Source organism: Zingiber officinale, chromosome 2A, assembly GCF_018446385.1.
Source record: "Zingiber officinale cultivar Zhangliang chromosome 2A, Zo_v1.1, whole genome shotgun sequence".
NCBI classification, from domain to species: domain Eukaryota; kingdom Viridiplantae; phylum Streptophyta; class Magnoliopsida; order Zingiberales; family Zingiberaceae; genus Zingiber; species Zingiber officinale.
Window position 1 is genome coordinate 16,695,530 of NC_055988.1, and position 15,856 is coordinate 16,711,385.

Here is a 15,856-nt window from a genome sequence, read left to right on the forward strand (position 1 = left end):
GGTTTATAAGAAAAAAAGATATCTCCATTGGTATGAGGCCTTTTGGGTAGAACCCAAGAGCAAAACCATGAGGACTTAGGCCCAAAGTGGACAATATTATGTCATTGTGGAGATATCTAATTCTTTTCGATCCAACATGATGCACTGGATTTTTAGCTAAGTTAATTGAACTTATGTTATCAATAAATATTTTTATATTTTTATATTCCAAGTTAAAGTCTTTTAATGTTTGCATCATCCATAATAATTGTGCTACACATTCACCTATTGGTATATATTCTGCTTCAATAGTTGACAAAGCAGTACAGTGTTGTTTTCTGTCAAACCAGTTGACAAGTGATGGTCCAAGAAGTTGGCATCCACCACTTGTACTTTTTCTATCCAATTTATAGTCGACATAATCTAAGTTAAAAAATCCTATAAGTTCAAAGTTTATTGTCCTAGGGTACCACATTCCTACATTAATTATGCCTTTTAGATATCTAAATATTCTTTTAATATTAGTTAACTGAGATTGCTTAGCACATATTTAGTATTTTGCATACATACTAACCATAAATAAATGTCGCGTCAGCTTGCAGTTAGGTATAATAGACTATCTATGACACTACTATAATATTTAAGGTCAACTGGTTATCCATTTGAATCACTATCAAATGTTATATAGTTGCTATTGGTGTTTTTATTTCCTTAGTATTTTCCATTCCAGATCTTTTAAGTAATTCTTTTATATATTTTTATTGATATACATTATTGCCTTCTTTAATTTGTTTGATTTGTAATCCTAAGAAAAATATTAGTTCACTCATTACTCATTTTGAATTCTAGTTCTATTAAGGTTATCAATTCTTATAAAATTATTGAGTTAGTTGATCCAAAAACTATGTCATCTACATATACTTAGGCTATAAAAATACACTACTCAAGGTTTTTTATGAAAAAGGTTGAGTCGACTCGTCCTTTATTAAATCCTTTAAATACTAGATATGTAGATAATCTTTCATACAAGGTTCTAGGTGCTTATTTTAGATCATATATTGTTGGATCGTGAAAATCGATAGAGAGGGATGGGGTGAATATCGATCGAAAATGTTTATACAAGTACGCAGCGGAAAGATGAAAACACAACGCTACACGAACTGTTTTACTTGGTTCGGAGTCTTGGTCGACTCCTACTCCAAGGCCCGCACTCGTTGAATACTTTCGTTGGGAAATTACTAATAATTCGCAAAGTTATTACAAAAACTAAGTACAGGAATTATTAGAAAGGAATACTGACAACACTGAAAAGAAAAACTTGAGTCGCTTGTTGTCGGAGTAGCTTCGTAGCATCGTAGGAGCACAACACAATAGAGCAAGCGTTGGAAGATCTTGTTGTTTGTTGTTCTTTGCTCCAGAGCTCACCCTCCTTATATAGGAGGTTCCAGGCGCCCAGATCCCTTTCGGGCGCCTGGAGTGTGACGTATCCCGACTAACCATGAAGCTCCACGTGGTGAGGCGCGATGAAGATATCTTTTGCATTCTGGGCGCTCGGATCCCTTCCGGGTGTCCGGACCTCTGTTTTCCAACAGCTTGAACTCCCTGCAAGAAAATGTTAGTCCGAAGCACAAATGCAAATAATATATCCTATGCTATTTGTTTGTACTTTGATTAGGAATGTTTTCATTTGGAGGGTTGTACAGTCACCTAGTTCTGACCATCGGGATCCTGTAATGAACATCCTCGGTTGTGAATCGATGAAGGAGTAATTCGAAATGAGGTAAGTTGTGTATGGAGATTGGTTTGTATTATGTGATGGATTGGTTGATTTGGATTGATGGTGTTAGGTTGATATATCTTAGTATTAGTTTGGGACCTTAATATGTTCTATCCTAGTTAATGAGTGGTGGTTAGCAATTGATTATGTGGATGAATTATGCATGTTTAATTCATAATGTTTAGTTGTTGATGGAATTAAACATGATTGGATAAGTTAGATTGTTAGTTCATGTTTAGTTGGATTTGAAGTAGGTTAATAAGAAGGGCTAACTAAATGAATCGGATTAATTCATAAGAAAATTAGCTGTGAAGGAAGTGTTGGATTATTAAATGGAATTAAAGTACAATTTCCTAATCAGATTAGGATTAGGTCTAGCTATTTGGATTATGATAAAACTTAGCTATACTATATATCATGTGATTTGCAGGACGTTGATTTGAGACGAGCATCTCGACCTGATACGAACTACTGATTAAGGTGGGTACTTCTTGCTTTATCTCTTTAGTACATTGATCTTAGTGCATGAGCTATATTTTCGGATAGTTCCTGTATTTATCTTGACTCCACTCGTATTTTTCCTGTGCTTGATACTTATCCACTCAATCTTTGAGAAACTCGATTCTGTATCTATACAGTCTCTTGTTTGTTGGTTGCTACTCGTAATATCGTATCGGTTCCCCTGTACAAAAAATTTGTACAAGTCCTGAACATTTCCTAACAACCTATTATGTTCTTTAGAAATTAAACTTGGAATCGCAAACAGAACTTAACATTATTGATTCCAAATTTAACTTGTCTGTTTTTAAAGGTTTAGACTTGGATCGCAAACGATGCTTAACATTATTGATCCAAATCCACCCATGTTACAAATTTGATTAAATATTTATTTCAGAGATTGGCTCCCAGGTCAAACATGGCGAGGCACTAGGCCTTCTTAGATATGGGATCATCACCACTGCCTCGACAAAGCCTTTCAAAGAAATTCAATATTTAATCTCCTTATAGTAACCCTAGGTTTAACCATTTAGAACAATTGAATCATAAGATCGAAAAAACAAAAGAAACACAAATTTGAATCACAAATCCGAAACCTAAAATTACTAGCCTCTTATGTTTGATATTTCAAGTTCTAAACAAAAGGATGAATTAGTTATGATGCGGAAACTAATAACTAGTTATACCTTTTGTAGCTTATAGACCTCACGATCTTCTATCGTATTCCTCTTCTTATCTCGGACGTCGTATGGGTGACGATCTACCGAGACGAGAATCCACCTAAGCCTCCTTCTTCTCCTTACAAGTTTCGGCCACCAAGAGTCTTCTAAAGATGAAGAACTTTTGCCACCAACCAAGCTCCAAGGGATGTTAAGAAACAAAGGCTCATATCTCTCCTTCTTCCTCTAGCAAGATCCGGTCACCAAGCTCCTTGAGATGAAGATGCCGCCGACACCACCAAGGAATAGAAGAGAGGAATACTAGATTATGTGTTATAAGGTGAGGCACCTCTACCCTCTCTTTTATATTCCTTGGTCTTGACAAATAAGGAAAGTTTTATAAATAAAATTTCCTTATATTCCTTGCCAATGTTTAAGAAGGAAAATTTAATTAAAATTTTCTTATCAAACCTCTAATGGTCGGCCACCTTATTCCCTCCAAAAAAGAAAAGTTTTAATCACAAAATTAAAACTTCCTAATTTATTTCCAAAAATTTTAAAAATAAAATTTCTCTTTAAAAATTCCTTTCATGGTTGATTATAAAAAGAAACTTTTATAAATTAAAATCTCTCTATTAAAATATGTGGATAATTACAAAAATGAAAGTTTTCTCAAAATTAATATTTTCCTTTCAATCTACAAATAAGGAAAGGTATCAAATCTTTTCTCTTAATCTTTTGTAGAAACTATAAAAGGAAAGATTTAATTTTAAAACTCTCTTTTAAAATCATAAGGATGGTTACATAAAAGGAAAGTTTTATCAAAAATTAAAATCTTCCTTTTAACTACAAATAAGGAAAGATATCAAACATTTCTCTTAATTTTTTGTAGAAAACTATAAAAGGAAAGATTTAAATTTTAAACTCTCTTTTAAAACCATGGCGTCCACATAAGAAAAGATTTTTAAAAATTAAAATCCTTTTATTGTGTTGTGGTCGGCCACCTAAGCTTGGGTTCAAGCTAGGGTCGACCACCACTTGAAACCAACTCACCTTGGTTTGGCCGGCCCTAGCTTGGGTTCTAAGCTAGGCTTGGCTGGCCATCTTAAGGTGGGTAAGAAGGTGGGTATAGGTGAGTATAATACTTTATAAATAAGAGGCTAAGACAGGGACCGAGAGGAGGAATTGGTTTTGGTCTCCCAATGAACTTGAGCTTCCCATGTTCGCCCCGAACACCCAACTCAAGTTCATCAATAATAACTCATTCCACTAAAGAATTATTATTGAACTACCGCATCAATCACATATTACTATATGGGCTCCTTCTTATCATGAGTGTGTAAGTCTCCCTGTGTTTAAGATATCGATGTCCACTAATTAAATGAGTTATTGACAACTCATTTAATTAATATCTAATTCCAAGAGTAGTACCACTCAACCTTATTGTCATGTTGAACTAAGTCCACCTGTAGGGTTTAACATGACAATCCTTATGAGCTCCTCTTGGGGGCATTATCAACCTAGATTACTAGGACACAGTTTCATTCCATAATCAACAGCACACCATATAAATAATATCATTTCCTAACTTATCAGGATTATTAATTTATCGAATTAAATCGCATCCTTTGATAAATCAAAGAAATGAATATTAAGTATATGTGCTTGTTATTATATCATGATTAAGAGCACACACTTCCATAATAATAAAGGTCTTGTTCTTTTATTCAATCAGTATAAAAAGAACTTACCTTAAATGGTCCAGCTCAATACACTTTGAGTATACTAGTGTAATTTTATAGTCAAGATAAACTAATACCAAATTACACTATGACTATTCCAATGGTTTGTTCCTATCCATCTTAGTCGTGAGCTGTTGTTTATAATTTATAAGGAATTGATAACATGATCTTCTGTGTGTGACACCACACACCATGTTATCTACAATATAAATTAATTGAACAACTACACTTAGCATGTAGATATTTGACCAATGTGATTCCTTATTTCAAAATAATTGTTTACAAAAAGCTAGGCTTTTAGTATACACTCTAACATCGTTGTCATTTATGATATTTAGCAGATATCAGATATCAGATACGAGATAATAGATATTGGATATATGGATACTTGATATCATGTTTATCTACTTTGAATGTTGTATGTTTACATACCTTATTGAGCATACTGGCTTCATGTAGAATACCTATTTTCTATTTATATATATAATGACTACTGTATTTTACGCATCATGTCATTCATGCATGTCGGCGACCATGTCTCCCTTGTGGTTGAGAGGGTCGTTGGCCAGGGCCACACACTCGGTCACTCATGGGTAGTGGTAGCTGGAGCGTATCGCTTGTCCTGTCGTGCCACACTCGGCCACTCATGGGTAGTGGCGGCTAGAGTTGCAAGCAGCAGGGACCCTATTGCTACATAGTTAGATAGTTACTATGCAAATTGTCCACTCGGTCACTCGAGAGTAGTAGCGGCTGGAGTATCGTACAATTGTCATTGATCTGGCATCTTGACCATACAAGGGTCATGGTGTAGAGAGGTGGGCAGGGTGACCATCCGTGCATACGTTGTTGTTATTATACTTATGTTGTTGTTGCTTACTTATGTTGTTGTTGCTAGTTTATGTTGTTGTTACTTACCTATGTTGATATGCTTACATATGTTGAGATATACATTTGTTGTATGTGTTTAGACACTGGTTTACTCATTGGTATTATGTATATACCTCACATGCTACCCCTGTAGTTATGAGCAGTACTGTAATAGATCTTTGCTACTTCTGACCTTCTATTACTAGTTTAGGATATGGTTTCAGGTATGGACACTTTTTATGATATCACTGTAGTATCTGCTATTTTCCCTACAAGACTGTATACCTTTGTATCTCTAGTTCTTTACTATACTCATGCAGTATCTGTCTCTTACCCGCTGAGTCTTTATACTCACCACCCCGTAAACTGGTTATTTTACTAGGTAGTAGGTAAAGGATTTATGGAGTCGCTTGGAGATCTTATCTGCCAGTCCCATGTCACACCAAGCTTCCCATACCATTAGTGCTCCTATACACTTTATTTTGGTTTTGTACTTATTCGTGTATTTGTATCTTTTATATGGAGTTTGGTTTTGTAGTATCTTGTATGTGGTTTGATGTGGTGGTTGTCGTGTCAAGCCGAGCCGACTCGCAGTTAGTTGTATTGTGGTTTTGTGATTGTTATTTAAATTTCCGCTATGTTTTACTTTCAGTCGTGTGGGTTGTTTAATATATATCTAACTGTGTGGTTATGTTTATTCTTGTTCCAGTCGAGTGAGCTGATTATATAACTGCGTGGTTGTGTATATATTCCAGCCGTATGTGGTTGATGTATTTTGTATGTATGTATTTTTCATATTATCACCGGTATAGGGAAGATGTTACCGGATTTTTATCTGGTAGGGACTCCTCTGGGGGTGTGACACTTATATCAGTGTATCACTATAGGTCTGAGCGAAAAATATAACCTCAAATTGATCAAATTAAATAATTTTTTCATAGTAAATAACTAGTTGGATAATTTTACTTAATTTGGCTAAGTAAATGAACACTATTATCATTTGGTAGTTAGCTTTTAACTAGAGTTAGACATTTAAATAAGGACAAATTCTTAGATTATTAATTTTAAATTACAGTTTTTTTAGATAATATGAAGTTAAAGGAGAGAATCTATTAAAAGACATCTTTGAAAATGAGTTTCAAAATTACTTAATCTATACTTTTGAAAAATCCCCCTTGAAAAATATAGTTTTAAATTTTTTTTAAGTTACTAAATCCTTTGAAATTTTCAAAAGTAGACTCATATGTTTCAGTAGAATAGAAATTATTTTTCAAAACTTAAAGTTTTTTCAATTGTTTTTCTTTAAAAAATTAAGTGAAAATCATTTAAAACTTTTTTGAAACATTTTTTTTAAAATCATTCTTATATTTCAAACTTTTTTTAACTTATCTTATTCTATATGAAATTATTAATGTTTTACTTTCTACTTGTTCCTTATATTTATATTTTTTTTAATGTATGTCGAAAGAGAAGGATAATGTGTTAGGTTAGAGAAATCATATTTCATGCATATATTTCCATTTTTTCTACTTGTTGGTGTAGTTAGCACTAAATAATCAAACTCAGGTTTTGATGAATGACAAAATGTTAAAATTAGATATTGTATGTTCTAATTTATTTACCAAGTATGCAGGACTAAAAGACTTAATGGGACCTGAGGCTGAAATCTAATTAGGTTTGGAGGACCTGATAACTAGCAAAATGTCAAATAAATTGATATATGACAGGAAGTCCAATTGGGTATGCAGGATCTAACAACTGGATGAATTCAGATGGGACATCTGACACCAAGAAGACCTGATGAGTCAAGAGATCAAAGTCAAGTCTGTAATTGGTAAGTGGATATAAGCATTGGAGGAGAGATCTAGAGAGGACACATTCTCTGTCAAGAGAACAATGGGCGTCGATTCGACATAGGGTTTCAACAAAATTCAAACTCAAAACCGGATAGTCCCGAGACTGTCTAATTATTTAATACTTATATTTCATATTATGTCTATTTACTAACTCTGTGATGTAGGAAATCAAAGTTGGAGTTAGGACATTCCAAACGCCTGGAATGGCATGATTCCAGCCACGCGAGCAGCTGAGTTGTCATGCTATGTTTGGCCGAAGCACGTTAGCTTCCAGGCGGCCAGGAGTGGTCTAGGCATTCAGGAAGGGATAGAGGCAACTTGGATAGAGCTTTGTTGAGACGCGGCCACATCAACAACCTAGGCGTCAGGAAGGGATCCAAGCGCCCGGAGATGGATAATCTCAATGATAAAAGTGGATCAGATAGACATCAATGGAGGCGCCTGGGATAATCTAGGCTCCTAGATAGGTTCGACCAGCACTTCAGAAACATCATTCCCTATGACTTTCATAGTCATGCGTTGTTCTAAGAAGCTCTCTACAACACCGAAACACTATTCTGACAACTAATACTCAAGCTACTACTCTATTTTGTTGTCGGTATAATTTGTTTATTGTCTTGTACTTAAATCTTTATATCCTTATTGAGCTTATAGTAATTTGCTCAACGCAATCACTCAACAAATACGGGGCCTTGAAATAGAAGTCGTTGAATAATTCGAACTAAATAAAAATAAAAGTGTCTTTGTTTCTCTCTCTTATTTCTGTTACTTTAATTTAACTCTCATTTTACGAAAAAGTGAAAAAAAATGATATGCACTATTCACCCCCTCCCCTCTAGCATTTTTCAATCCTACACTTAATGCCTAAGGTTTTGAACTAAATGATTTTTACAATATGATACTTAAAAGTAAAACATACCTGGGCTCATGATGATCTTCAAGTATGAAGAAACTAAAATCCGTTATACAATTGTGTTTCTTCTTCTTAACGTCTCTTCTTATTTAGTCTCTTTGATGGAGCAAAGACTTATATATTGGATAGAGGGAAGACCATTTTGTTACTTTCATATACACATTTTGTCAATACGTACATTCAATTGTTTCTTAATGAAATACGTTAATTCTCATATTGCATGAATATAAAAATGATTTTTTCATCTTTTTAAAATTCATTTGCATGAATACTAAGAGAATTGTCACTTTATTGGCCAATATAAATATAGTCATTAATAATAATTATAATAATTATGACTATTTAATCATATTATTCAATCATAATAAAATCAAGACATATGGAAAAATAAATCATATATATATGGGCATTAATTAGAAATAAATAATTATTTCTAACAAATTAATCCACTTCTTAATTCCATTTTCTGAGCAATTGCTAACTTCCAATCTTCTTAATTCCATTTACATAAAACTTAAAAAGTTCTAAAACATCTATTTTTTAGTTCTCAAAAAAATAGACACATCGAACTTAATAAAAAAAAATATTCTCCTTTCCATAAGATTATAATACTTAGTAAAAGAGATTCTATGTTGTTTAGCAACTAAATAATTTTCACATTTTGGCCTTTTTATCATATAAAAATAAGAGATTTATTTGCCAGGATTTAATTTTAATCTCTTTTATTATAGAAAATTAGTTACTCAACCAAAATTTCAAAGGAATATCTAACTAATTATCCTGACAGATGTATCTAATCAATGTCTTAGGACTCCCCAAAAAAAGGCAATCAGTTAATTAATTAGTGTTATACCATCATCAACGTCCTTATCATGCACGGATAACAACACACTGCTACGACCAACGGAAACAGAAAGAAAGAAAAAGAAAGAGCACATTGCACTTGGCAAGTGGCAAGGAGAAGATTGTGCTTGATTTGGGTTAATCCACTTCGAGGAGATTAGGACTAATTAATACAAATTTCCACGCTTCTTTTGTCATCTTAATCGCTGTATTTAGGGAGATTAGGACGAGTGTTAAGGAGGCAGGTGTTGATTAGTTTAATTAATCTTGTAGGTGACGGTGATTATGAAGTCTTACTGTTGGATGGCGATGGGATAACCACTCTCACGCTAATTAATTAGATCAATTAATTAATTAATTAATTAATTAATTGCTAGGTTTTGGTGGGTTGGGCCTAGCAAGGATGATTGGGATATTAAAATTATGTATAAGCGTAATAAATTGGTTGGTTATGATCAATTAAAAAAGTAACTGTCCTTTTTAGGCATTTAAATAAATGTTTTTTATTATTAATTAATAGATAAAAGAACATGAGAGAATAAGATAAAAAAGACTTCCAACCAAAATATTTTGATAAGGGTACATAGATGATGTCTATACATTAGTTTTTCTCGTAATTGATCAAGAAATGACACCATAAGATACATCGTAACAAACATCTATGAACATAAACATCTTCCTATCCTAGAATTGCACTACCACAAACAAGGTAGGTTGTGTTTTGAGTGGAAAAGCAAATTGCTAGTAGTTAGAGTAGTGAGGTGTCTTTAAGGATTTACAATAACAATTTAGTTAGCCTCCTAAGGCTCTCCTAGCTCCGATTTTATAGTCATCTAATAAACTACTAGAGCATCAACTACGATCATTCTAATGATTGAGGTTTTTTTTTTTTTACGTAAATTGAGATTTACCAAGACTATCAACTCTCACAACTTACACCAAGAGCATATCTTTGATAGCTTGACTTCATCATCAAAATTATCTCTCATTACATTACTCATTCCTTGAATGCATTGAGCTTACAGCTCACTCGGAGTGTTATCCTTCACTTACTTAATTTACCTTCTAATTTCCATCAATACCATGCTTCGATGTTCCTTGCGTTATGATCTCTCAAATATCTTGTATTATTCTTCTCTGATCTCCAACAAATAATTCACACTCGACCATCTCGAGTCACAAACACTACGAGCTTCATGTGTATTTTGCTAAATTCTTTCACAACTTATTAACCTATATATCAAATACATATAAAACATCTAATTTAAATCTTTTTTCAAAATATTAAAATTTTAAAATTAAATTTGACCATTTGATTAAGTATTACGCTAATAATCTCTCCTCTTCCTTTTAATATTTGATAATTGATAGAAACGTTCTCTCTTCTTTCTCTTTAACGTACATTAAAAAAATTACACTAAACAAGGGTAAAATAATGACCATTTATATATGTGTATACCTTTATCTTTTCTAATTTTATACTTTATGAAAAATTATTTTAAAAAAAAATCCAGTGACCCAAATGATCACATGCATTTATGATGACATGACATCATAAAGCACAAATTACCATCTTTATTTATACTTTTTGTTAAAAAGTGTAAAAATAAATCTATATGTCAATCCAATCCGAATCGATTTTAAAAATATAGATTAACATCTGGAGTTGTTAGATTTAGATTGTAGGTTTTTGAATTGTGTTAGGATGAATTAGATTCAGATTGATTTAAATTTAAAGTTTAGGATTTTTTTTTAGAATTAAATTAAATTATATTTTTAAAATTAAGATGTTTTATATAATAGTAGAATATTATTATGATAATGATAAAATATTAAGATTAAAATGAATAATTGCAGGGAAAATAATAAAAAAAATTAAAGGTTGGTCCGGTTATACAATTCGGTTTCAAATTCGAATTTAAAATTTTCGAATTGCGTTTGATTCGGATGATTAGAATATTTTTTATAATATTCTTATTTCGACCTTTCCAAATTAATTGACACGTCTATTTTGTAGCTTTCCTGGCCTCTTTTCCTTGAACAGAGTTACGCAAGAACAGAATTAAGACAGAGAACCAACGTGCTTCTTCTTCTGCTTATTATAATCCTTGCCAAATCCACTGACTTTCACGAACCTGATTTATGATCGGTAGAAAATTTGTATGTGACCGAACCGATACAGATTGGATGCGATCTGGTTTCACATGTTTTCATGACATCGTCGTCAACCTTTCTGCTGCATAAAAGCCACACCTCTGCCTATGCTGGCCTTCTTCCTCTTTCTCTCAGGTGGTCGCGGTGATAAACATTGAGAAACCTTTTTCGTATAATCAAGCTCGGTGAGGCTTCCTTATCCTTATTTTCTATATCGTTAACAAAATTAAGTCCTCTTAATTAAGCCAGATGAGTTACACCGACTGCAATGGCGGATTCCTTTCCGACGACTTCTCCGGTGAGATATCGGAACTCGAGAGCCCACTGGAAACCAACTCGGCAGCTGCTGCTACTGCCCCTGCTCCGATTGATAACCTCACGTACTTCAAAAATTTGAAGCTTAATTCTTAGAACAACTCTTGAAGCTACTTCCCTTCGTAAGATCAGTAACTGCACAGTGCGTGCATGCGGCAGGCTGTTCGTGGGGACGTGGAATGTGGCCGGGAGGACTCCGGGAGGCCCAGGGATGTTCCACCTGGGAGATTGGCTCATGCCCACGCCTTCTCCGGCCGACATGTTTGTACTCGGGTAGTGCACGTGATCCAGGAGAAAGACTGCTGAAGAACTTCCTAGTTGTAAAAGTAAAATGGCTGCACAAACTCACTGAGACATTGTGACGAACAGGTTTCAGGAAATCGTCCGGTTAAGCGCCGGAAACGTGCTGGGGGCGGAGGACACTGGCCCGGCGCGCAGGTGGCTTAGTCTGGTTGACCAGGCACTGAACTCCACCCACGAGGAGGCGCCGGACTCCGCCGCGTACCGCCTTGCCGCCAGCAAGCAGATGGTGGGCGTGTTCCTGTGCGTGTGGGTGCGAGCCGGCCTCGCGCCGCTAGTCTCCGACGTCAAGGTTTCCTGCGTGCGGAGGGGCATCATGGGCTGCACGGGAAACAAGGTTGAACTCCCCGCACCTCCTTCCTCTTCTCCACGCCGGCAATGTGTTCGCTGAAATGTTTCCTGAAGCAGGGGTCGATCTCGATCAGCATAACGCTCCAGCGGACGACGACGCTCTGCTTCGTTTGCACCCATCTGGCGTCAGGAGAGAAGGACGGCGACGAGCTCAGGAGGAACCTGGACGTCATAGAGATCATGAAAAGGACGCGATTTCCTCCTACCAGAGAAAATTGCTCGCCGGAGACGATTCTGGAGCACGAGTAAGCCTCCGTCACAATGTTCATGAGCCAATTGATTGCTAGTGGTAAGCTAAACGATCCTTGAACCGCATGCAGTAAGATCGTATGGTTGGGAGATCTCAATTACAGGTTGGCCGGTGATACTCGCCAACTGTTGCAGAAGAATGACTGGCGAGCGTTGCTAGAGAAAGATCAGGTCTGGAATCGACAATATATGAATGTTTATCAACGAAGATAATGGTTTAATCCATGAGCAACCCTTTCAGCTTCAGATTGAGAAGAGAGCTGGCCGCGTTTTTTCGGGATTTGAAGAAGGGCCGATAGAATTCATGCCAACCTACAAATACCTTACTAATTCAGATGTTTACACGATCAAACCTGCCAAATCAAGAGGAAAGAGGCGCACTCCGGCTTGGTAATCAAGATCTAATGCAATTCTGTTCGTGACCAAATGCTTTTGCACTGATGTGAAAATGGATGGGTTTAATGCATTCTAGGTGCGATCGTATCTTGTGGAGAGGGAAGGGGATGAAGCAAGTGTTGTACGGACGAGGAGAATCGCAGTTTTCCGACCACCGCCCGGTTTATTCCTTCTTTTCGTTGCAGATGAATTATGAACAGCCGGAGGTAGCAGCGGCCGGTGAATGCAGAGGAAGCAAGGTCGGTGTTGGGAAAACGGCTGCTGCCATGGGCGATGGTGGTGACAGGAATTCCAAGAGTAGAAGCTCCTCCTCCTCCTCGTCGTCGTCGTCATGGACGAGAGTGCAGGCGGAGGAGCTGCTGCTCTGTTCAAGAACAAGAAGCTGACAGATCTCGTCTGTTACCTCTTTGAAAGCCTATTAATTCTCGCAACATTACACACGAAATCATAAATAAACAGAATGACCACAGCTGCTTCTTTATCATCCAAGCATTCAAACCTTGATCCATTGCAGACAACCAACACCTCATAATCAATCAGTGATATCAGGAATCATAACCAGAGATTCTTTCCAATTTAAAGTCTCATCATCCACCAAATTAAGAGAGTTGAACGCTGGCAGAGAATAGAGAACTTTATTGGAGGAAGCTGTGAGCCTGAGCTGGAGAGTGATGGCTTCATTAGAACATTGCTTCTAAGAAACGGCTCTCTATCATAAGATTATTATAGAGCAATCTAGCAAATTAACAATAGAAGAAGGGAAAAGGGGACTCTTGACATGGAACCTTTTCCTTTAGCAGATCAACCGTCCCAACTAGTGTTAGTTCTTCATGAGTTTTTGATTCTTGACAAAGCAGGTTGATCATGTCCGAGAGCTCAGTCAGACGGGGACGAGGGCAGGAGCGTTGACAGAGGGAGGACTAGGCTCTAGGACCTGAAAATGTATGGTAAGCTTTAGGTCTTTGAGCGGAGCAGGGGGAGACGATCGAAGATGGTACCGAGAGATCGCACGGGAGCATTAGGACGAGAACCAAGGAAGGGGCCCCTGGCACAAGCACTATGACACTCAAGTCAATATGGCGACCGAGCGAAAAGTGGAGAAGAAGATGGCCAGTAGAACTGTAGTAGATGCGTATGTGCGCGCGTACTTAGCCAACAAATATGACCTCTTTATATACTATCTCTTATAACCTCCGTGATAATGTGGCGTCAGAGAATGTCAGGTGATGAAGGATGTACGACAGACTTCCATTGGGTAGAGGAAGGTTCCATAACTTATATGTGGCAGAGTATCGGAATATTTTCTGACAAATAGTCATTATTTTCTGACAAATTGTTACGATTCCTTGACAACGTTGTCCCCTGGTGATAGCCAGACCAGCACTGGGGTTAACCGGGAGCAGACTGGATGCTGTACCCATGAGAAGTGAGAGGCTAGCCCCGGGGATCCGGTCGGTGCTTGTGCCGATCGAAAATAGACTGGGAGTTGTGCCCATGAAAAGTGATGGGTTGAGCCTGGGGTTCCAGCCGGCGCTTGAACTGACCGGGAGCAGACTGAGAGTTGTGCTCATGAGAAGTAAGGGGCTAAACCCTTAGGGTCCGACCGGCACTTGGGTCAATCGGGAGTAAATTGAGAGTTGTGCCCATGATAAGTGATGAGTTGAGTCTTGGGGTCAGACCGGCTCTTGGGTCGACCGGGAACAAACTGAGAGTTGTGGCCATGAGAAGTGATGGATTGAGCCTTGGGATTTGACCGACGCTTGAGCCGCCCGAGAGGAGATTGAGAGTTGTGCCCATAAAAAGTGATGGGTTGAGTCCTACGGGTCTAGTCAACGCTTGCCCCAATTGGGAGAAGACTAGGAGCTACGCCCATGAGAAGTGAGTGACTAAGCCTTGGGGATCTGGTTGATACTTGGGTCGATCAAGAGAAGATTGGGAGTTATGCCCATGAGAAGTGAGGGGTTAAGCCCTACGGGTTCGGTTGGCGCTTGGGCCGCCAGGGAGGAGACTGAGAGTTGTACCCATAGAAAGAGATGGGTTGAACCTTGAGGGTCTGGTTAGCGCTTGTGTCGCCCAAGAGGAGACTGGAAGTTATACCCATGAGAAATGAAGGGTTGAGCGCTGGAGGTCCGGTCGACACTTGGATTAACTAGGAGCAGACTGAGAGTTGTGCCCATGAAAATTGAGGTGTTAAGCCTTGGGGTCCGGGCGGCGTTTGGGCCGATCAAGAGCATATTGAGAGTTGTACATATGAAAAATGATGGGATGAGCTTTGGTCCGGTCGATGCTTAGACCGACCGGGAATAGATTGGGAGCTATGGTCGTGAGAAGTGATGGGTTGAGCTGTAAGTACCTTATGGTAGTTTTGATGTGATCAAACTAAGTCAAGTTATGCCCTATTATGTTTTGATATCCTGTGTTTAAGTGTACAAGAACTTAGGAATACAAAAAGTCGAGTGAAAAACGCAACTAGCGAGAAGACAAGCTCGGTGCATTCGAGGGACGAGGTGCTGCAAAAGAGTACGTTGGCGGAGGAGAAGAAAGTGCGTGGCGTTTCCGAATGACGAGAAATCTAAGCGGAAGGTTGCTCAAGAAGACTGGAAGATGGGTTCGAATGAATCCTATTCGGGATGGCCGAAATCACCCAAGCGAGCGAAATCGGAATAAGAGCCCAGACCAAAAAGTCAATAGGATGTTAACTCATGGTCTGGGAGTCCTCGGGGCGCCTCGCCCCAAGGGCTGTATTGGCACCATCTGGGTGTGGAACTGAAAGTTTATCGAAACACGCACTGTCATGATCTGGTGCGACGTGGATAAAATTCTATCCATGTACAGGTGTCGGGAACCCTTCCAAGCGCCCCGATCAGGGCTATAAATATAGCCCTGATCCCAAAAATTAAACAACGCTAAAAAATACAGAGAAGAACACTTGTAAACGCTCTACCTTGAGTTTAGTC

The 15,856-nt window shown here is 37.5% G+C and overlaps 1 protein-coding gene across 2 annotated transcripts; it reads left to right on the forward strand.

Moving 5' to 3' along the window:
• Positions 1-11,274: 11,274 nt before the first annotated feature.
• LOC122044427 (type IV inositol polyphosphate 5-phosphatase 6-like) lies at positions 11,275-13,507 on the forward strand. Of its 2 annotated transcripts, none has more exons than XM_042604907.1 (7): positions 11,275-11,668; positions 11,763-11,876; positions 11,973-12,240; positions 12,312-12,499; positions 12,575-12,674; positions 12,745-12,893; positions 12,976-13,507. In XM_042604907.1, exons 1-7 carry the CDS (start codon positions 11,538-11,540, stop codon positions 13,283-13,285), a joined length of 1,260 nt encoding a protein of 419 aa, XP_042460841.1. In that variant the 5' UTR covers positions 11,275-11,537; the 3' UTR covers positions 13,286-13,507. The 2 variants fall into 2 exon arrangements, with proteins under 2 accessions (XP_042460841.1, XP_042460842.1); XM_042604908.1 differs by having other exon boundaries at positions 12,751-12,893.
• The last annotated feature ends 2,349 nt before the right edge of the window (positions 13,508-15,856 follow it).

Excerpts from the sequence above, each read along its gene's own strand:
- LOC122044427 (XM_042604907.1), top strand. The coding sequence starts at position 11,538 with ATGAGTTACACCGACTGCAATGGCGGATTCCTTTCCGACGACTTCTCC. Across the intron at positions 12,675-12,744 it reads CGTTGCTAGAGAAAGATCAG|CTTCAGATTGAGAAGAGAGC; the intron begins GTCTGGAATCGA and ends CAACCCTTTCAG. Across the intron at positions 12,894-12,975 it reads AAGAGGCGCACTCCGGCTTG|GTGCGATCGTATCTTGTGGA; the intron begins GTAATCAAGATC and ends AATGCATTCTAG.